Consider the following 22,521-nt stretch of genomic DNA (forward strand, 5'->3'; position numbering starts at 1 on the left):
GTTCCAAACGGAGGCTAAAACTAGGGATATTTTGTCCAACTCCCAATAGCCTTCTACAGAACCTATTTTCTTCCACCGTGAGGGCTCGGGAGTCCCTATACCCCCAAAGTGCAGCACCATACAGCAAGACAGGGAGACATTTCCGCCTATAAATTTCAAGCAAAGGCTTGATAGGTTTACTGCCTACCCTTACAGCAAAGTCAAAAGTCGTACCAACAGCTGCATGAAAAAGCGCACCCCTTATGGCAATACAAGGTTTCCAAGATCCTTTCTCATCAAAAATAATCCCTAGGTATGGAAACTCATGGACCCTGCTAATAATTTGATCCTCCACCCTTAGATCCCCCACCCTACTCAAGAGTCTTCCACACACCATAAAATGAGATTTCTTAAAATTGACCTCTAAACCCAAAGCTGACATAAAGGAGGTATAAGCTCTAACTATTTGCCGGAGACCATTCATAGTACGGGCCATGAGGACTGCGTCATCCGCGTACCTCAGCACAGGGATATCAGTACCATTCACCTTTGGAACATCCCTACAATGTTTCCTCAGAAAATCAGACAGTCCATTTGTATATAGAAGGAACAAAGTAGGAGCCAGAACACACCCCTGGCGCACACCCTTTGAAAGCTTAAAGGCCTCTGAGCATTCCCCATTCGACCCCACCCTCACATTTGCAACCGTCCCAGAATGTAGATATCGGAGCAACTCTACAATATTAGGATCCAGCCCTAACTGATTTAATCTTTCCCATAATATAGACCGGTTCACCTTATCGAAGGCACAGCTAAGATCCATAAAAGCAAGATAGAGCGTACCTTTCCTGGCCTGCGTGTATTTGCCGATCAGCATCAATAAGTTGAGACATTGATCTCACGTGCCAAGGCCTTCCCTAAAACCATACTGGTCCCGGCTTAAGATATCATTCCCTACCATCCAGGACTCCAGGCGCCTTAAAACAATCCGTCCCAGAATCTTCGCTGAAGAGTCCAGTAGAGAAATAGGGCGGTAGGAGTTAGGATCATTTCGGTCCCCCTTTTTAAACACTGGGACAATACATGCCAGTCTCCAAGAGGCAGGGGTACCCACAGTAACTGCTGCATTAAGGACATTTAAGAGAACAGGTGCCCATAACTGGGGGTTCGCTTTATACAAGTCCATAGGGATCGAATCCGGGCCCGGAGCTTTATTGCTCGCACTACACTGTATCGCATCCATAACCTCCTGAAGCGAAAACCTAATTGCTAGGTTGGGAGCCATCTCATACTCGTTCTCCCGGTGATTTCTTAGGGGAGAACCCTCAAAAATACTACAAAAGTAAGCAACCCATGCTTCCGGGGCGATGTTACAGCCAAGGCCCTCAGATGTATCTGTTCCAAAGGATCTATTTACCACTCTCCAGAACAGGCCAGGATCCTTCAGAGCTATGGCACGTTCTAACTCTTCCCAGGCTTTATCTTTATGTTTTATCTTACTATCCCTCAAGGCCCTCTTATATTTCAATCTAGCTTCTTTTACGAGGACCCAATCTCTAGGATATTTCTTAGTAGCCATCTTCAGGTTTGCCCTTGCAACATAGCAGGTCTTATCATACCAACCACAATTACGTTTGCTAGGTAGGCTGCCTACTGAAAAAAGGCAGTCTCTCACTGCTGCATTTACTACTGTTATTGCATTCATAACAGTTTTAGGATTAGGAGCCTCTATCAAAAGTGTGTCCATAAATAAATGTAAATTTTCCCCCACCACCCTTTCTACAACTTTTAGGGAATCCACTTGCTTCCACCCAAGCCGCCTACCTTGGTCCTTTATCTCCACTACTACCGGCCTACCTCGTCCTAATTTTCGTAGGGCCCCAGGGAGTTTAAAGGATACTATAAGGGGATTATGATCACTGAAACTCTCCCCCAGCACCTCCCCCCCAGTCACCAGGTCTTTCAGAGGTGGAGACATAAAAATATAGTCAATAGTGGATTCAGATCCTCTTCCCACATAGGTTGGGAGTTGATGAGTGCCTACGGCTTCTATGCCACACAAATTCTGAAGGCCCATCTTCCTGAGTTCCTTGATTAGAACCCTGCCTCTGGATTCCTGCAGACCATCCACTAAATTATCCTTGTAGTCAAAAATAAAGGGATTAACCACAGTGCTGAGCCTCCCCAGCTTGGCACTAAAGTCTCCAGAGACAATAGCGCAGAATTCTAACCCTATCTCCTCCATTCTGTGTTTCAAAACCTGAAGAACGGAAAACAGGGCCCCAATTTGGCATCCCACATCCCATACAGCATTATAAAAGTTAACCAGTAAAATATTAAGATTATTAGAGAAAATTACCCATACCAGCAATATACCTTGGTGATTGCAGTTAATTTGAAAAGCACCCACTATCTTAGAGAGGCGAATTAGGGTAACCAAGCCACCTTTTGAGCGGCCACCAAGAGACTTCACAGCTGGAATTGCAAATCTGATATACCCATCCCACACAGACAACCCCTCTGACCAGGTTTCCTGAAGCATGATCACATCAAAAGTAGTCACACACCTAATCCACGCCTGATCAGATAATTTAGCATCATAGCCCGCAATATTCCATGAGATAAGCTTACACTGTGGGGGCACCTCTTCCCGTATAGCAAGAGTCTTGGCGCATTGTCAGTCCACCCCTTCCAAGGATAAATTACTGTTAGAGACAGTTCTTCTGCTGGATTCCCGGTGACTATTTTGACCCAGGGGAGGAAACCTACCAGAACCCGAAGATACCCCAGCACTCAATCGCATGTGGTCATAAAAGTAACCCAAAGGGACCATACCAACTGCACCAGCTCTAAATACAGCAGGGCGGTAGGTAGAAAGGAGCCTTTGACTCAGGGCTGGGTATCTAACATTTATAATAATACAATCTTCATCCCCCACCTTTTTTTTGGGCCCAACCCATCCAGTTCTTCTGGCAAACAAAATATCATTGAAATCGTTGCATGAGAAATCACAGTTCTTACTCAACCAATATCCAGCCTTCTTTGTGAGTTGGGCGGTGGACTCAGCTACCCCGGGGGCAAGAGCAGGTACATTTGTCAACACCACCACATAAGGGGCACAAGCTGGGGGGAGATCCAAACAGGTCAATGCAGGCCTGGCCGTCGGGAAAATCAGATTATTATTCCCAACCATCTGTTGGTCAGCCCCCCCCCGTTACCACAAATTCAGGATCAGGCTGCCTACTACAGCTAGGCCTATTGATAATCCTATCCGCCCTTAATATAGAAGTCGGTGCAGCCAACGCAATCTCAGCATGAGCGCCCTGTCCCCCAGAATTTCCAGAATTGACCAATAACTGAGATGATTTTCCCAGAGGCCCCAATGGCCCGCAGCGTCCTCCGGCAGGGGCAACTGCTCACAGGGATGGGATCGCCTGGTCGGGGCCACACATCCACCTACACAGTGCTTCCCCTGACTTCCTTGCACCGATATTTATCCAGGGGGCAGGCCGGGGGAGAAGATAATAAAAGTCTTTTGCTCCTTCTGGAAGGTCCTTGGCCACCAGAACCCTCTGTTGACTCAATTAGCTCAATTTGAGCAGGCTCAGCAGCAACCATAACAGTACCTTGGTCTCCCCCCGGATAAGTTACCTCCACATCCACAGCCTCACGAGGACCACTATCTAATGGGGCCAGACGCCAATCCTCCAGTTCCATGGATAACCTCCTCTCTGCCAGGTCAATCTCCTTTGTTACGACCCGACAGCTCTTGCGAGGAAGGAGTCCAATGTGGTGGTGCCACTCGCCTGTCTACTGCCGCCACCACCCCCCCCATGGGACCAGTTAACGGTCCTCTTTTCCTGCCCATTTAAAAAAGATTTGAATAACGAATCAAACAGAACAAATTAAAATAAAAATTAGAAATATTAAAAGCCCACTTGAACCACTAAAAAAAAAACAATATTAGTAAATGTATAAATAGTCACCCTCTACTGGAGATGAAACAGGGGTGGCCCAGCCCAGCCTCGGACGGGCGATGACGGGCGCAAGATGGGCCCGCCCTTGGCCCGGGCGCCGCCCGCGCGCGTCCCGCGGTTGCGGGAGCGCGATTTAGTTTAAAGGGCTCCTGCCCAGTGACGCCGCCTCCACACACTCGCGCTTCCCCCGCGCTTCCCGCGGTTGCGAGAGCGCAATTTAGTTTAAAGGGCTCCTGCCCAGTGACGCCGCCTCCACACACTCGCGCTTCCCACGGTTGCCGGAGCGCGATTTAGTTTAAAGGGATCCTGCCCAGTGACACCTCCTCCACACACTCGCGCTTCCCGCGGTTGTGAGAGAGCAAGGAGCGCAATTTAGTTTAAAGGGCTCCTGCCCAGTGACGCCGCCTCCACACACTCGCGCTTCCCGCGGTTGCGAGAGCGCGATTTAGTTTAAAGGGCTCCCGCCCAGTGACGCCGCCTCCACACACTCGCGCTTGCTTCGGCGGCACATATACTAGCTTCCCAGTAACAATATCTGCATGTGCCCTTCCTAAGCTACTCTTAACTGGAGCCCTTTTGTACACTTAAATTCTTATTTTAGGCCAATTAACTTGTCCCTTAAAGAGTTTATATCTGTAACAAAATGGTTTCTGATCAAGGGAGCCTATTTGCACCAGAATGTATAACATTTACAGAGAGAGCGCAAGGGACTAAGGGCCATATGTACGAACACATTTTCCCATTGACACAGAATGGAAAAACCCTTTGCTACATCTGGCCCTAAGTGAATACACGGGACCTTGTTAATCGTTTTAAATAGGTGAATACATTTGTATATTTTAAGTTCCCTACAACATTTTCTCTCTGCATGACTGCCCTTCTGGGCGTTATTTTGAAGGAATTGCCATAAAGAACATTTGGGCATTTATAATAACATTTAAACTATTGTCTGAAGCAGTGCCCGTTTTGAATATCTGATTAGCTCGGTTGCTTATTTTAACCAGTGATGCAGCATTCTAGGCGTTGAGAGCGAGATTGGAACACCTCACCCTATTAAAATAGAGGCTCGCGACAAACCGGAAGCAGATTTACTGCAGGATACAAGTTAGAAGTGGTCGGAAACATTACACTGTTAAGGTCCCCTTTCTATTCGTTCACAGTCATTGGCTCTTATGACTATTTCAGCTACTTCTGAACATTGTGTAGAGAGTATGAGGAAAGCCACTCGGGCTCTCCTCTCTAATGTTACGTGCTCTGCGTGTCCAGGAGGGGCGCGGAGCACGAGTATAAATAAAGCAGGAACTGTGATGACGCAGTTCCTCGTGTGTTACCGAGCAAAGCGTTGTGTCCCGTCTCATCATTTAAACAAATACAGGCCTACCTACATTGGCGACGAGTAGGGATCGAAGTTTCATGCTGTTACTGTTCCCCTTGCTCCACATGTCTGCGGCCACCCGACGGTGAAAAAAAAAAGAAAAAAAAAACGACGAAAAAAAAACCGCTATCTAGCGTGCTCTCACCGCATGGGCAGCGCGGCGTCGGTGAGAAGGCGAGTCCAGAGAAGAGGAGCAGCGCGATCGCGGCTCCGGGCTCGAGAGGCCCTTTGATTTGGAGAAGCGCGCGGCATCGATTCCTGGCTCCCTGCAGGAACACGATGTACAGGTGAGCCACGCCCTGCCATGCCCCCAGAGAAATCGGCCCGAGGAGCGGAGCGCTCTCACCGGGAAGCGTTCTGTTGCCAGGAAGCAACAACAGGAACGTGGAATTGGCCCAATAAGTACAGCGCTTCCCTCGTAGGCGTTCTGTTGCTAGGAAACAGCAACATTATAACGCCGTGAAGAAAGGGAAGCAGTGTGAAGGAGCGTGTCCCTTCACAGTAAGATTTGGGGATCGTGTGTGCCTGGGGCTCCAGTGGAGAGCCAGAGAAAAAAAAAAAGAAGGAAGAGAAATAAATAAAAAAAAAAGAATAAAAAAAAAAAGAAGGAAAGGAGGTTGATAACACACTGTAAAAGGAGCAAAGCTCTAGCACAGGAAAATAATAAATAAATACGTTTAAGAATAGGAAAGGTGACAAAGAAGAGAAAAAAAAATATATATATATATCTACAAGCAACAACACTGTTAAAAGGGGTGCATCAAGAGAACAAATAAGCATATAAAAAAAATAAAAAACGTTCATCTTTGACACTAGTGCGCAAACATGAGTGCTCCACAGCAAGACAATGTAAACGTGCCACCACCACAACAACCTGGTAATCCCCTGCTCCCCGCGCAGGTAAATAATAGTGTTCATTCTTCAGTCACATCGTTACCTCCTTTCAGCCAACTAATTGATCCGGCTACTGCTGCGCCAAGATGGCGCCTATGGATAAATAGGTTAGACAACTACTTTTGTGCTACAAGAGAAAGAGATGGAGCAGTACAAAGGTCTTTAATGTTGTTGATGGGCGGGGATGAACTACAAGAGCTGTTTGATTCCCTCCCAGACACAGGGAATAAATCTGACTTTGATGCGGCTGTTACTGCTTTGAATAGACATTTTGATCCTCAACTCAACTCAGACTATGAACGTTTCAAACTTAGACAAGCACAGCAAACGGAACTTGAGTCGATGGACATGTTTTACGCCAGGTTAAGGAAGTTAGCGAGCTCGTGCACAGGACTTAACCAGCAAGAAGAAATTCGGGCCCAGATTATTCAGGGTTGTAGATCTAACGCTTTGAGAAAGCTTATTCTCCGACAGCAAGGAATGTCTCTTGACGAAATTCTAATCCTTGCACGATCTCATGAGCTGTCTGCGGTGCGGGCAGATGCAATGGCGGCTGTGAGAGGTCAATCGTTAGCGGCAGCGTCATCTACCCGTTCAGTCCAAGTGAAAGAGGAGCAAGTGGATGTTGTTCAGTCGCGCCCTGCAATGCTGCGCAAGCCAAATCTTGCCAGACCTGGTGTACGTGTCTGCGGAAGCTGTGGCTATGAACATAGAGGTAACATGGGATGTCCGGCGAAAGGTCAGTCCTGTAACCGTTGTGGCAAAGCAAATCATTTTGCAAAAGTGTGCCGGTCAAGGAAGAATAAGCCTGGGGATCAAAAAGGAAAGGAGTCAAATGTCCGGTGTGTCTCCAAAAATGCTGAGGAGGCAAGAGACCAGATAACATCTAATAGCCCCATTTTTGAAGAAGATGAGGAAGAGGACATTTTTGTAATCTCATTCACGGGTGGGAGGCAACAAAAGAAGAGACCACCTCCCATAAGTGAGGTACAAGTCAATGGCACGTTGACATCAGTACTCATTGACACCGGAGCTTCAGTCAACGTCATGGACGAGACCCTTTATCAGCAGTTAACACCCATGCCACCACTTATCCCGACTGCGACACGGATATACAATTATGGTGGACGAGAGCCTCTGCCTCTACAAGGAATTGTGGAAGTGTCAGTGACCAGTGGTGATCGGTCAGCAAATACAAAATTCTATGTGGTAGAAGGAAGTAGAGGCACTTTGTTGGGGTGTCATACCGCTGAAGACTTGGAGCTGGTATTCTTTGCTCGTCAGATATTTGACTCTCAGGGAGAACGTCTCCTTAGTGAATTTCCGCAACTGTTTGAGGGATTAGGGCGGTTAAAAGGAAAACGGGTCAAGCTTCACATAGACCCGAACATTGTCCCTGTGGCGCTGAGGCATCGTCGGGTGCCTTTCCACTTACGGCCTGCTGTAGAAAAGGAGCTACAACTGCTAGAAGATCTAGGGGTCATTGAAAAGGTGGATGGACCTACGCCCTGGGTTTCACCGCTGGTGATAGCGCCGAAACCTAAGCAACCTGGAGCTATTCGTCTCTGCGTGGACATGCGTTTGCCCAACAAAGCCATTCGGAGGGAGAGACATATTACGCCCACTATGGATGACATCATTGCGGATCTCAATGGGGCACAGTGGTTCTCCAAACTCGATCTGAATGCTGGATATCATCAGCTAGAGTTAGATCCAGAAAGCAGGAACATCACCACTTTCTCGACGCACGTGGGGCTAAGGAGATATAAGAGGCTGAGTTTTGGGGTGTCCTCAGCTGCGGAGGTGTTCCAAAATGCTATCCGAGAGACTTTATCTGGACTACCGGGAGTAATAAATTTGAGTGATGACATCCTGATACATTCAAGGACAAGGGAAGAACATCATCGGCATCTCAGAGCGACGTTAAAAAGACTAGTGGAAGCTGGACTTCACAAAAAGAAGTGTGCATTTTATCAAACATCAGTAGATTTTTTTGGTTACATCTTTTCAAAGGATGGGTTGCAGGTGGATACTCGTAAAGCGGAAGCTATTCGTCAAGCCCCAATTCCTCAAAATCCCACGGAAGTTCGTATTTTTTTGGGGTTGGCCACGTACTGTGGAAGATTCATACCACAGCTTGCCACTATGTCAGAGCCTCTTCGACAACTCACTAAAGGACAACGCCAGTGGGAATGGACTCCTGACGCTCATAAGGCGTTCGAGGACATTAAGGCAGCGCTGCTGGATAGGTCAACTATGGCTTACTTTCATCCGGGGAGACGGACAGAAGTGGTGGTGGACGCTAGCCTATGCTAGTCGAGCTTTATCGGCGGTCGAAACACGATATGCGCAGATTGAGCGTGAAGCTCTCGCGATTCGGTGGGCCTGCCGGCACTTTCATCTGTATCTGTATGGACATGAGTTTCAAGTAGTAACTGATCACAAGCCTTTAGTCTCTTTGTTTGCGGGCAGCCCACATCTTGCCCCTCCGAGGATTGAACGATGGACAGTTCTACTTCAGCCTTATCGGTTTACAGTAGTTTATCGACCTGGTGCAAATAATCCGGCAGATTATCTGTCTCGTCATCCGTCACCTCAGATGCTGGATTCTCACCAAGAACAAGACGAAGAGAGCACTGAGGTTTTTGTCAGCATGGTCGTGCAGTCGGCATGTCCCAAAGCCATTCTCATAACTGACATTGTGAACGCCACTAAGGATGATGCTGTACTAAGTCAGGTAAAGGAGGCGTTGAATTATAAAAAATGGAAATACTTTTTAGAAAAAACAAAGGTTGCCAGTTCAGACCAGAGGATGGCTATGCAAGGCATGTGGAAGGTACGTGATGAGTTGTCTACAGACAATACTGGACTGGTTCTGAGGGGAAGAAGAATTGTACTTCCTCAATGTCTATGGTCTACGGTGGTCAAATTGGCTCATCAAGGGCATCAAGGTGCGGCCAAAACAAAAGCCAGATTACGTGCCAAAGTGTGGTTCCCGGGAATGGATGTCCAAGTTGATGAAATGGTGGGGAAGTGTCATTCATGTATCATCACATCGGTGGACCCGCCAAGTTGCCCGGTGGTGACGGAATCAGCCACTTTGAAACCATGGTCCAAGGTGAGCATGGATTTTGGGAGCTTTCCAGATGGAAGACTGACTGTTGTCATGATGGATTCGTATACCAAATTCCCTGTGGTTGAAGTCGTGGCATCAACATGATTTGAAAATGTTCGGCCAATTCTTCAGAAAACTTTTGCATTATTTGGATTGCCCGATGATATCAGGACAGACAATGGGCCTCCATTCCAGGGGCAAGAATTTTGTTCGTATCTTGATGGGTTGGCTATACGACATCGCAAGATTATGCCATATTGGCCTCAGGCGAATGGTGATGTTGAAAGATTTATGCGAACTTTAAATAGGGCTCTTAGGATTGGAGTTGAGCAAAGGGAGGAAAGCGAGCAGTGCCTACAGCAATTTTTGAGTGCATACCGTCAAACACCCCATAGCACCACTGGGTGTGCACCCTCCGTTTTGATGTTTAGGGTGTTTCCACATGACTGTATCCCAGCCGGTCCCCTGTGGAAGCCGCCTGTGTTGGACATGAAGGCCACTCAGAGACTACGGAAAATCACCAATCAGAAAGCGAGTGGAAAACGAAGAGCCAAGTATCAAGACTTTAAGGAAGGTGATTCAGTGGTAGTGAAAAATAGGAGAGAAGGAGGAAAATTCCGAACAACATTTGAACCCGAAGTCTGGGAAGTTATAGGGGTAAAAGGCGCCATGATAACAGCGGCAAGAGGAAGACGGAGAGTCACACGTAATGTGTCGCATTTTCGGAGAGCTGGTGCCGTGGTCCCTGCAGAAGAAGAAGGTGAGATGGAAGACGCCATAAGTGGCTTGCCGAGTACACCTGGGGAGACTGTGAGTGTCCAGGGGCCAACGTTGGGTGAGCAGGCCATCCTGGGTGATGTTCCTGGGTGTGGGGGTTCACGAACCAGAAGTACACGGTACGATTTACGCCCCAATCCTGCTCCCAGCTCTCATCTGAAGGACTTTGTCTGTAAGGCAGGTTATGGGTGGACTCGTGAACAGTGATATCATACGTGACATTGGGTTTTCATCGAGTTTGTTTTGTTTAGTTCTGTTTGGTTTTTCTTTTATATTCCCTAAACACCTTCGCCCTAGTTGGGGTTTGAAGGGCTAAATGTTGGTTGGATAATGTACGTTCATAAAGCCATTCTTATCTGTGTGAAATAAAACATGGGAGGGATGTAGAGAGTATGAGGAAAGCCACTCGGGCTCTCCTCTCTAAAGTTACGTACTCTGCGTGTCCAGGAGGGGCGCGGAGCACGAGTATAAATAAAGCAGGAACTGCGATGACGCAGTTCCTCGTGTGTTACCGAGCAAAGCGTTGTGTCCCGTCTCATCATTTAAACAAATACAGGCCTACCTACACATTGCATGTCAGGGGAACGCCCGAGCACGGCATCCATGTAGGCATAGTGCTCTGCGTATTGCCTACATATCCCCAAACCAGTGCACAGTAGCTACACACGAGTTAACATCATGCAATAGTTCCTTAACGACAACCCGTGAAATAAAGTTTTGAATAATTTTTCTGTAGTTGTGAAATGTACAAATAATTTTTTTTTTCAATGAACAAACATCCTTAGTAGGAGAGCATCATTGGGGTCTGATTTAAAGAACATTGCAGATAAAACGTAGAACGCGCTACTGGTTATACGCTCCATGAATCACCATTTTTGCAAAATGTTCTCTGACTGTTTACTTAGTTTAAGATTACCGAGTTTGATACGTACTGCAGGTTATTCCGGGAACTAGGTTGCAGTTCAAAGTGGGCATCCTCGGGTGTTTAGCAGAGCATAAGAACCATTCGAAAGCATTGGACATTCTCAGCATTTAAGTGTTTAGAATAAGGGGAACAGACAATTTTGAACATCGGCCCAGGAATATGACTAACCCTACAAATTGATGTGACCTGTAAATATTCAGAACAAAATCCGAACAATTCACATAAATATCTAGGTTTACAGTAGACTCAGAGCAGGGGTCTCCAACCTTTCCCATACTGACAGCTACTTCCGAACATTGAAAACCATCATGAGCTGGTGCTGAATAAGGGACACAGTAAATGTAGCCAGCTGTCAGTTACTTAAACACTGTCCCTAGCGTACACCAGTTCCACTGCAGCGAGAGTACAGCAGTAACAGCACAGGAGCTGTATCACACATTATTTACATTTTGGATCCTTAAAGATCCGTTTGTTTCTTTACTTTAGACAGAGCGAAATGAAATACGGAGAGGAGGACAAAGAATGTAAGAAAAAAGGAGAGGAAGAGAATCAAGCATTTGCAATGCAATGGGTCTCGCATTTGCTCGAGTCAGAGCTATTAGCGTTGCAAACTCCTAACCGGACTTTTCTTACCACGTAAATTGAAATTTAGAAGTAAAACAGTTTCACATAAGCGAACCGATCCACAGTGCCACGGCCGCCATGAACATCAGCGTGAAGAGACAGACAAAAGGAAAAAGAAGTTCACTTGCAGTCAAACTTAGCAGCAAAAGTGCAATTGGTCATATAACAGGGGCGATGGCCAAGGGCGTGACAAAACCTCCCGAAGGAGGGACAAATGCAAGCCATTTACCAATGTCATCAAAGGAGTTTTGAAGGGCAAGCCCATGGACGAGTGGTAGTGATGGGCATGATGTGGGCATTGTTAAAAGCCCAGATACATGCCAACACTTTGGAAAAGCAGCACTTGTGCGCTGCTATGCTCGACCTAAAACTGACAGAGAAAAAAAGAAGGCTAGCGTGAGAGAAAAATGCAAGGGAGAAAAAGGGGAAAAAAGGAGAAAAGCAGAAAAAACAAGGAAAGAAAGAAGCAAAAGAAAAAGGGAAAGAATGAAGAAAAAAATACTGAAAAATACAGAGAATTAGAGAAAAAGAAAGCAGAAAGATGAGGAGAATTAAAGAGAAGAACAGGAAGAATGAAAAAGAAAGAAAAAGTAGGAAAAGGAAGAAGAGGAGAAAAGTACAGGTAGAAATGAGAAAAAGAAAATGTGGAGAAAAATAGCAGGAATAAAATAAAGACAAGTGAAAATAAACTAAAATTAATGCATAACAAAGGAGGGAAAGAAGAAGATGTAGGGAAAGAAAGTAGTGTAAAAGATAGGAAGAGAGAGAAAGAAGGAGAGACAGAAAAGAAGGAAAGCAAGAAAGAGGGGATCAAAATTGAGGGAGGAAAGAAAGGCAAAAAACATAAAATAAAGAAGGAAGGAGAGGCAGGAAAGAAGAGAAAACAAAGTAAATAAAGATTTTTTCAAAAAGAGGGTAGGCTGCATCATCCTGCCCTGTCAGCTATCAGAGACCTCAAAGAAACAATTAAGGGCCTCATTCTGACCCTGGCGGATGGCGGAGGCCGTCCGCCAGGGTACCGCCGCTGAATGACCGCACCGCGGTCAAAAGACCGCGGCGGCCATTCAGACATTTCCTCTGGGCCGGCGGGCGCTCTCCAAAAGAGCACCCGCCGGCCCAGAGGAAATGCCCCTGCAACGAGGATGCAGGCTCAGAATTGAGCCGGCGTAGTTGCAGGGGTGCGACGGGTGCAGTTGCACCCGTCGCGTATTTCAGTGTCTGCTTAGCAGACACTGAAATACTTTTCGGGGCCCTCTTACGGGGGCCCCTGCCGTGCCCATGCCACTGGCATGGGCACGGCAGGGGCCCCCAGGGGCCCCGCGGCACCCCCTACCGCCATCCTGTTCCTGGCGGGCGAACCGCCAGGAACAGGATGGCGGTAGGGGGTGTCAGAATCCCCCATGGCGGCGCAGCAAGCTGCGCCGCCATGGGGGATTCTAAGGGCAGCGGTAAACCGGCGGGAGACCGCCGGTTTGCCTCTTCTGACCGCGGCCGAACCGCTGTGGTCAGAATGCCCTGCGGGGCACCGCCGGCCTGTCGGCGGTGCTCCCGCCGACCCTGGCCCCGGCGGTCTTAGACCGCCGGGGTCAGAATGACCCCCTAAGTGTTTTAAACAGCTGCCCTATCAGTTTGGCAGCTGTATATTCTCAAGCCTTGTGACAGGCAATTATCATTTGCAAGCTACTCGATGGAAGCCTGCGAACTACTGGTGGCTTGCAATAGACCTGTTTGAAATCCCTGACTTAGAACCTCATTACGAGTTGGGTGGTCTTAAGACCCCCCCAAACTCGTGGTGGAGGTCGGACTGACAGATTACAACCCTGGTGGTTGGACCACCAGGGGACAGCCGCCACTGCCAGGATCACAGATCCGGACGGGGTGGCAGCAGTCAGAGTCATGGTCAGCCACAGCCGTGCCCAGGGCACGGCTGTGGCTGATCATGAGTCGACTTTCCGACAGCCTTTCCTTGGCGGTTTCACTGCGCTGGAAAGGATGGTGGAAGGCCAGTGCTGGGGACTAAAGGGGAGTCCTTGCAAAGCCTATATTATTTACACTCTAGAGATATTAGTGAAATACTATTTTATTCAATAGAAAATATAGTGTTTCAATAACTGTGACTCCCATGTTTCCATATTTCCTCATTGATGGTGGTGGTGGCACGGAATAGGGACTGAGTAAGAGGAAACAGGAGATATCACGTGTCTCTAAAAGAGCCTTCCATCCTCAGACCATTATTATTAATGAAAACCTTGGTAATGTCAACACATGTGACCTTGGTAAGCTGGTACTTATTTTTCACTTTTTTATTGCAAGCAAATGCCCCAAAAAGGAAAAAAATCTTGCTTCCACCTAAACATGGCCACTATGGGGGTCATTACAACCATGGCGAACGTTGTTAAAGCGGCGGTAAGACCGCCAACAGGCTGGCGGTCTTTTTTTTATTATTATGACCATGGCGGTTACCCCCATGGTCATCTGCCGCTTCTGTGTTCCGCCCGCCAGGGCGGAGATGACCGCTGGGCTGGAGACCTGGGTCTCCAGCCCGGCGCCCGTCACAATACCTCCGCCGGTATTTTGACCCTGCTTACCGCCGTGGATTTCCAGCGGTAGGAACCGCCATGAAATCCATGGCGGTAAGCACTATCAGTGTCAGAGAATTCCTTCCCTGGCACTGATAGGGGTCTCCACCACCCCCCACCCCCACCCGACTCCCTCTCCTACACCCCCCACTACCCCTGCCACTTCCCAAAGGTGACAGGGCCCCCCTCCCCAACCCGACCCCCAACATCACATAACTCACACACACACGACACGCACGCCGGCAGCACCGACACACACATGCACACACACCGACATACATGCCTACATCCACACACTCAGTCAGACATGCACACCCATATACAGACATACACGCACACATTCATACGGACATACTTACAGACATACACGTACTAATTCCCAAAACACGCAACACACCTGCAAGCATACACGCACTCACACACCCCCTCTACATACACACACGCACACCTCATGCACCCACACAACACACAACACCCCCCACGCTCCTCCCCTAATGGACGATCGACTTACGTGTTCCGTCAATCCTCCAGGAGGGGACGGGAGCCATGGGGGCTGCTCCGTCAACACCACACCGCCAGCAGAACACTGCTGCGCCGAATCACAGGACTTGATTCGCTCGGTGGTGTTCTGTTGCCGTGGCGGTGGAGGTGGAGCAACCTCCACTTCCCCGCCGCCCGCCAGTATGGCTGTTGGAGGCTCTCCATCCTAAAAAGGACGGAGAGCAGCCAACAGTCATTATATGCCGAGCGGCAAACCGCCACTACTGGCGGTCTTCCGCACGGCGACCCCCTGCGGTCTTGTTAAAAGACCGCCAAGGTTGTAATGACCCCCTAACTGTCCAGTAACAGGAATTCCTTCTTCTACTAAATCAAACCTCCAACTTTCCCCATCCACTATAAATATTCGGCGCCTCCTTGGCTGCCTTCTCCCCATCTTTTCTCTGTTGCATTATTCTCTGCTCCAGGTGAGGTCTGGGGTACTCCGACTGCCTCGAATATGTCTTCAATCCAGTCTTGGTTCACTGCTTCTTGCCTGCATCATCCAGAGCTTTACAGCACAGTGAGGATGTGTAAGCTCACTCAGCTGCATTCTCCAGTTTTGCTAATTTTGTTATCTCTTCGGGTCCTAAAGACATCAGATTTCCTTGCAGTCCCCTCCTGGGTCTTATTTTAACCATGACCATGGGTCTTATTTCAACCCCCTCCATGTGTCCAGGAGCAGATCAAAGAGAGGTCACCCCAAGGAAGACAAAACCCCAACGCTGAAGAATACACTTTTATCACTACCTGCTGTCTTAGGGATAGGATCCAAATGAATTGTGTGGAAAGGCAGCAACTATAGAGGCAGGAATGTCCCCTGCATGGTGTACAGTTGTGTTCCCCTCCCCTAAGTGATCAATTGTGAGAACTTTGAATCCTAGTTTTTGATTTTGGTCCCAGCCTCATGATAATTTACTGTGCATGTCTGCGTGTGAAGCCATAGGCTGGTCCTTTGACACAGGTGAGGCCCTGAGCCTATCCTGTAAAACGGGGGAGTGCCCAGTGTGCCCAAATTTTACTGACAGTGTACTACTGCCCTGTCATGAGTCTAGCATGTAGAGCAGTGGTGGCAGAGTACTGTGTTGTATTGGTTGTGACCAGAACTTTTTATCTATGTCACTGAACTGCAGGTCAACTGGCTCACTTGTGTATAGTTTCATTTCTATGCACTAACTCAGATCAAACATTACCATCTCATGTGTATTTTATGCATCAGCATGTGTGGCCAATGTGATACATACAATGCATGTATGAGTGAACAGTGTGGTCTGTTGGCTCTCTTCTAGATGTTCCAGGACTGGTCATGTGCACCAGATGGAAACGTGGTTGATTTCTCAGGCAGTGTAAATGTATCGCTTACCTTCCTGAAACTGGAGTGAAGCATAGACACTCAAGTGGAGAAAGGGTAGACAGGTCTCCCTTTAGAAATGTAATTAGGTCCACATGCTGAAAAGAGATGCTAATTATCCTTCCTGACCACTGCCTTATAGGATGTTGTGGGGTGAAAGGTGGGACAGCCTTTTACCTATTCCCGGACAACTATTTGGTGTGTTGTTGATACTCTGGCGCAGACAGTTTCTACCTCTTTCTGCCTCTGTTGAGGGTACGGCAAGCTTCGGACTACCTAGTTGTGAGTAACATATCTCTATACAAAGGATGTGTCTTGAGAACAGCATGGAGAGGAGACTCGAAAGCAGAACCATCTCAAACTAGTTCTGAAAGTGCAGACTTAGAATCCACATCACGTGCCTGTCTTTCTCTGTATAAAAGTGGGAGCCACTTGTGTTTTCAGTTCCAAATTGTCTTATACCAAGGAAGAAAGTGCTCTGAAGAATATGCAGAGGACTGCTGTGCAACCATAGTGGCTGATATATAGCATCACAGAGGTGCAGGAACATCATTTGGATTCCAACCAAGAAGGAAGAAGGTGGCCTCATGTACTGATGTGCTTGGAGGCCAATCCACCTAGTGAGAGTGAAGGAGCATGCCAGCCATGCTGGAAATGTGATTATCCAGGGCAGTCGAAAGGGAGCTGGCCCTGGAGCTTGAGGATCCATCCACTCACAAAGACGAAGGAAAGCCATCTGCATACTCAACAGTGCAGACTCTCTTGGCTAACAGCTGGTATCTCAACAAAATCAAGAAGTTGTGCTTGAGAAGACTATACTGTTGCAAGATTGTGAAGCTGTGTGCAAGCAGACAGTGCCATTGAAAAATCTTAAATCTGTGCCTGAATGGACTGGGCTACCAGGACTTTTTTCACTGCACCTGAGTGGACTGTGATATTTACCGAGTAGTGTGAGTCTTGGCTGTGTCTTGCTGCCAAAAGAAGAGTGCCTTAGGTGACACCATGAGCCTGACCATGCAGCCCACCACCCCAATTCACCCGAAGCCCAAAAACGGGCCTGCAACCAGCAAGTGACTTGAAATGATGGGTAGGGCAACACACCTGCACAGACTCTTTGTGCGAGCTTCGGCTGCTGACTTTCATGGCCTTGACTTGAGTGCTGGAGCACTTTCAGCCAGGGTGTCTTCTCCCAGAGGAGGAAGAGCACCATATATGTGCTGCAGGTCCCTACTGTAGTCTAAAGAAAAATAGAATTCTACAGTGGTGCGATAACAACAATTCAAACTAATAACTGAGACCATGAACTAAATAGAGAGGGTAAATAAAACTGCAACTCTGCCTGATACCTGCCCAAGACACACCTAAACCCAGGAGAGGGGAGAGGGCGAGTGAAGGGGGAAGGTTAAAAAGGACTAAAGTATTTCTTCTTACAAACACAAGCACTGGCTTGGACAATCACTTATTGTGCTGGTGAGTGATTTTTGAGCTCTGAGCTTGAAGCACCTCTATCTCCGTGAGAAGCTTGACTGCTCATCATTGCTGCAACTGAGGCAAATGTCCCCAACCGAAATAGTTGAGGTAAATTAGCCCCTGCTTCCTTTATCGCTTCCTAAACAGTTACTGACAGCAACAAAGTCAACAGACACATGTCGTAAAAAAGGCTATGTTTCTTTGCTATATTTTTTTACATTAAGTTATTACAGTTTTAAAATGTTTGACATAGTCAGTTTCATCTTTCAAAAAGTTATGTTTGCATTTTTAAAATGCTGAGATACGAGTGTGAAAGTTCAAAAAATTATTTAACAAATGTTTCCCTCTTTAAAAATAAGGAATGTACGTTTTTAAAAAATCGAAAGGAACGCTGTATGTATATTTTTGTGAGAAAAATAAAGTGATTTTTTATCATGGTATGATAATTTGTTAGAATAGGAAACATATTTGGGGGATTATTTTTTTACAAATGTTGACTGAGTGCATTCAACTTGTTATTATGTAATTTGATCATTTGTAAATACTTGGGACTGTTAGTAAATGTTTTAAATGGTAAATTCATATTTTCAAAAATTGGGCTTGGTAAGCATAATTGCATTATAGGTGAATTGTTGGCTGTGATTCCTGATTGAAGTGTTTAAAATAGTTAATTTACTTTTTAAAAGGTTGCACATTTTGATTAGACCTTTTAAGTGTTAGGGTGATTGCTGTATGTCTTTTAAAAGAAATTACAATTAAAAAAAATATTTTTAACTTCTTTTGATTATTTTTTAAAAAAAGTTTTTTGAAAACCTATTGTTGCATAACATAGCTCCCCATGCGAATGTTGTAAAATGCACATATTTCTAACTAAATAACGTTTGGGATGTTTTACACAAATTTATGAACTTGACTGAGGCAAAGTCCATTTTTTATACTGTCCTACACAGAAATATCCTGTAAGGCTGTGACTTACATGAATGCTGTTATCCTGGTCCCAGGCCAAGATGAGGCCAAGGTTGGCCACCACTTTCACAAAGTTGTTCTTTGATTTGATTTCGACCCAGGAGCGTCTGTAGGGTAGTTGGACCCTGAGAAGTAAGAGAAGTGGGTCTGGTATTGTAATTCACGGAAAAACACATATTTTAGATACTACATATTTAAGAAAGAAACACTGGTACAAATACACGCTTTACAGACACCTTTGCGTACCCTGGTGACTGTTCCTTGAGTAATGAAAGGAAAATATACACACTTGAAACGTGCATGGTTAAACATTGTGAAGGTCAGGGCTGTCGAAAAAATTTGATTTGTAGATTTGTAAACATGCTTCTGTCTTTTAAGGACCATTCGATCTGGGTCATATCCAAACATTATGTTATGTGGGAAATAGGTTTGTACTACGTGATTTCACAGAAAAAGAAATCATGGAATATCATTACTGAGCAGCCATTTCATGTTTTAATAGAAATTTGGAACTGCATTCACCATTTCATAGAAACGTATTCATAGTGTGTCTTTTTCCCAAAATTGACGTTTACATGCTTATGTTTTAAGGTGTAAGTGCAATGATTGCAGGTCTTACTTTCAGAAACATTTTCTATGAGGTATTTATTTCAGGGATTGTCTTCAGGGGATATTACTTTGGATGAATGTATTTTACAATGGCAAACAATTACTTCAGATGCTTTTAATTTGTTGACCCCTCACCACCTCTAAACACCATCCATCCCTGACCATCCCACAATCCTTTAGCACCATCCATCCTTTTTCTTTCAAAGCTTCTCACCACACCTAAGCTGCACCCATCCATGACCCCCTAAAATCCATGCATCCCTGAACCCTAGAAGCCCTTTCTACTCCTAAACTTCAGACATCTCTAAATCCTAAAAAACAAAAAACTCAGGATCCTTAATCAAAACATTTTCAACAGCTAAATACCAGCCATCCCTGAACCCATAAAACCTCTCTCCACTCTAAACTCCACCCATTCCTGAAACATAAAACCATTTCTGACAATATACTCCATGCATCACTGACCACTAAAAGCACTCACCACCCTTAAAAGTCATGTTCCTAACCTCTAAAAAACCCTTCACCACCACTAAAGTCTACCCATAACTGACCCTTTAAAACCCACCACTAGTCCTAAACTCTGCTCATCCACAAACGCTAAAAAACCCTTGATACCTCACCCCTAAACTCTACCCATCCTTGATTGCTAAATAACCTACAGCACTTCTAATTTCCACCCTTCCCTAAAGCCAGAAGCCCCTTTCTACACCTGAGCTCCAGCCATCCATGACCCCTAAAATGTCTATTCGCACTTAAACATAACCTATCCATGAACCTGGAAACCCCTCACTACCACTAAATTCCACCCAATTTTAATGCAATTGTGTATTTTTAAAATTTGATTTCCCTTAAAATGATTGGTTTCTTTCAATGCTGTTTCTCAGTATTTATTATCCATTAACTTGCATCCATCAATTTTTCTGTGGTTGAAGTATAAGGCCCTATTTACTAGCATTTTGTGTCACAGTTGCACCACTTTTGTGGCGCACCTATGATGCAAAATGCTAGTACATATTTACAAAGCCATGCAAGGGGCTATTTGCGACGCCTTGCCTAGCCTTGCCTGGCTTTGCAAAGAAAATGTAATGCAATGCAGAGTGATGACTTGCTATCTCATATTTTCCATCTCTAGGCATCCATACCTTGCAAAAAAAATCATGTTAGAATCTACCTCCCCAAGTGGTACAAATGACCTAAATTTGGGGTCCTAGCTCATGGCCTAACTGGAGTGTTAAGATACATTTCAAAGTCCATGCTTCAAAGAAAAGTAAGAGGGGCGAATAAAAATATTTGTAAGGTTTCACGCAATCAGGACTTTTTTAAACAGATGTTCTGTAACTGCAGTTACATGGGCATGACCTGCTACATAGATGCCATATCACCTGGTAATTCAACTGGAGACCTAGGACAGACTGCATTCACATACAGATTTATTGGTTTTGATGGTTACTACTTTACCACTGCCATGAAATTTATGAGCAATTTTAAAAACAGCTGAACTGCAAGAGAGAAATAAATCAGCCATATTGAAAGGCCAAGCTAATGTAATAAGAAATGGCAGTTATTAGCTAGTGATCTATTCAAATTCTTTAAATATGCCAGCAAATTTGAAGGCTTATTTTATTCTATGTTCTCGTGCACTGTGATTTGGGAGCTTCGCTTTTGATGCATTTATTTCCCTCTCCTATTTTACTCTGAGATGTTTTATGTATTTCTCTCACATCTGTGTGCAAAAAAATGTAAAAAGATGTAGGGGGTCATTACAACCCTGGTGATCTTCAGACCGCCAGCACCGCCATTTCAACTCCAGAGGATGGACTGGTGGCCTTTCTCTGCCAGGGCAGATCTGCAAGCTGTGATGCCCTGGAGATTAGGGCCCCCCTCTCTGCCAGCTTTTATATGGCAGTAGCACTGCCATGTAAAGACTGGTGGAGACCGGGTGCTGGGGGCCCCAGGAGAGCCTCTGCACTACCCATGCACTTAGCATGGGCACTGCAGGGCCACCCATGGCCAGCCCCTTCATGCTGTTCAGCGTCTGCTTTGCAGACAGTGAACAGCGTGACGAATGCTGGTGCACCCTACTCACTTCAGCATTGCTGCAGCTCAACTAAGAGCCGACGTCAATGTTGTGGGCTGTTTCCTACTGGGCCAGTGGGTGGAAGCACCGTTTCCGCCCGCTGACCCAGTGGGAAACTCCTAATGGGGCCCACAGGAAGGCAGCCGCACTGGCAGCAGCCTGACGGCGGGAATTTGGCAGACGACCTTTTCCGTCCGCCAAACTCATAATTACCTCGTAGTGTTGTGGATTGCATAACAACTAGAGCTTGTGGTAAGTGTTCATTATGCAACCTTAGTATCACATAGTTCCCAACTTTTGGTGTGCTCCTAGTTCACAGAGTTTCCTACTATTCCTAACTCTACATATTCACATTGTTATTCCTCGCAAACTTGCGAGTGCCAATATTTCCTTGAGAATGCTGGCTGGCACCAAAAACGGATGTGCCATTTTCTCCTAAGTTCATTTTAAGAACAGCTTTGTGAAATTGATTCTGGAAAGATGTTTGAAATCTTTTTTTCAAGCAATTTAGAAGGCAGTCAAAGTCCCAGTTATGCTGGTATCACTGGACTAACAGGAAGTTCACAAAAGAAAAGCTTTGCATCTTCACCCACCCCTACAAATCACGTACATTGGGCTGGAGGACTGGAACAAATTCCTAAAACTTGTTGAGCAGGCTGTAAAGAATATCCACACAGGTGAAACATCTACATCTCTGCATAGAAGTGAATGACAGTTTCTAAGGCTCAGACTTACAAGTTGCCTGCCAGCCGGACAGAGTTCTTACTGATGACAAAGAAGACCCCGTTAATATGGATGGTGATGTAGGAGACAGTAGGGAGGCCATCAACAACTGTGCGCCGGAGCTGGACATTGAAGGTCTCCATACTGCTCTTGCAGTTGGAACTGAATAGGTAGTTGCAGACTCCAGGGAAGTGGAAAAAATCCCCATCGAACGTCTTGAAGTGGGAGTTGCCCCAAGTGCTGCACAGCAGGTTGTTGTTGGGCATTGGGCCGGCTGTGAATTCAAAGGAGAGTGTTAGTCAAAGTACCCATTATAATTTGATCACTCTGCGCAGACTATCGCTCCCATTATGAATTGGCCAGTAATTGGAGGTAGAGATGTTGGAGATGTCAGTCCCTGACTGTAATTCCACCACAATCATCAGTCGTTATCAGTTTCCTGGGTTTGCTTAGAGGAAAACACGAGGGACCACATTCAATTCAACAAACTTAACTTGAGTCCCAGCTCATTTTACCTGGCTTGTGAATGCTCCAAGCAGCACT

The 22,521-nt window shown here is 46.1% G+C and overlaps 1 protein-coding gene across 1 annotated transcript in view; it reads right to left on the reverse strand.

Moving 5' to 3' along the window:
- The window catches only part of LOC138283527 (mucin-5B-like), a 402,759-nt gene extending 380,515 nt beyond the window's left edge, over positions 1-22,244 (reverse strand). Inside the window, exons 1-2 of the mRNA XM_069221467.1 lie at positions 21,991-22,244; positions 18,580-18,694 (exon numbers count right to left, since the gene is read on the reverse strand). Coding sequence (XP_069077568.1) covers positions 18,580-18,694; positions 21,991-22,244 — 369 coding nt within the window. The remainder of the gene's footprint in view (positions 1-18,579; positions 18,695-21,990) is intronic.
- Between the last annotated feature and the right edge of the window lie 277 nt (positions 22,245-22,521).

Source organism: Pleurodeles waltl, chromosome 3_1 (assembly GCF_031143425.1).
Source record: "Pleurodeles waltl isolate 20211129_DDA chromosome 3_1, aPleWal1.hap1.20221129, whole genome shotgun sequence".
Classification (NCBI taxonomy): domain Eukaryota; kingdom Metazoa; phylum Chordata; class Amphibia; order Caudata; family Salamandridae; genus Pleurodeles; species Pleurodeles waltl.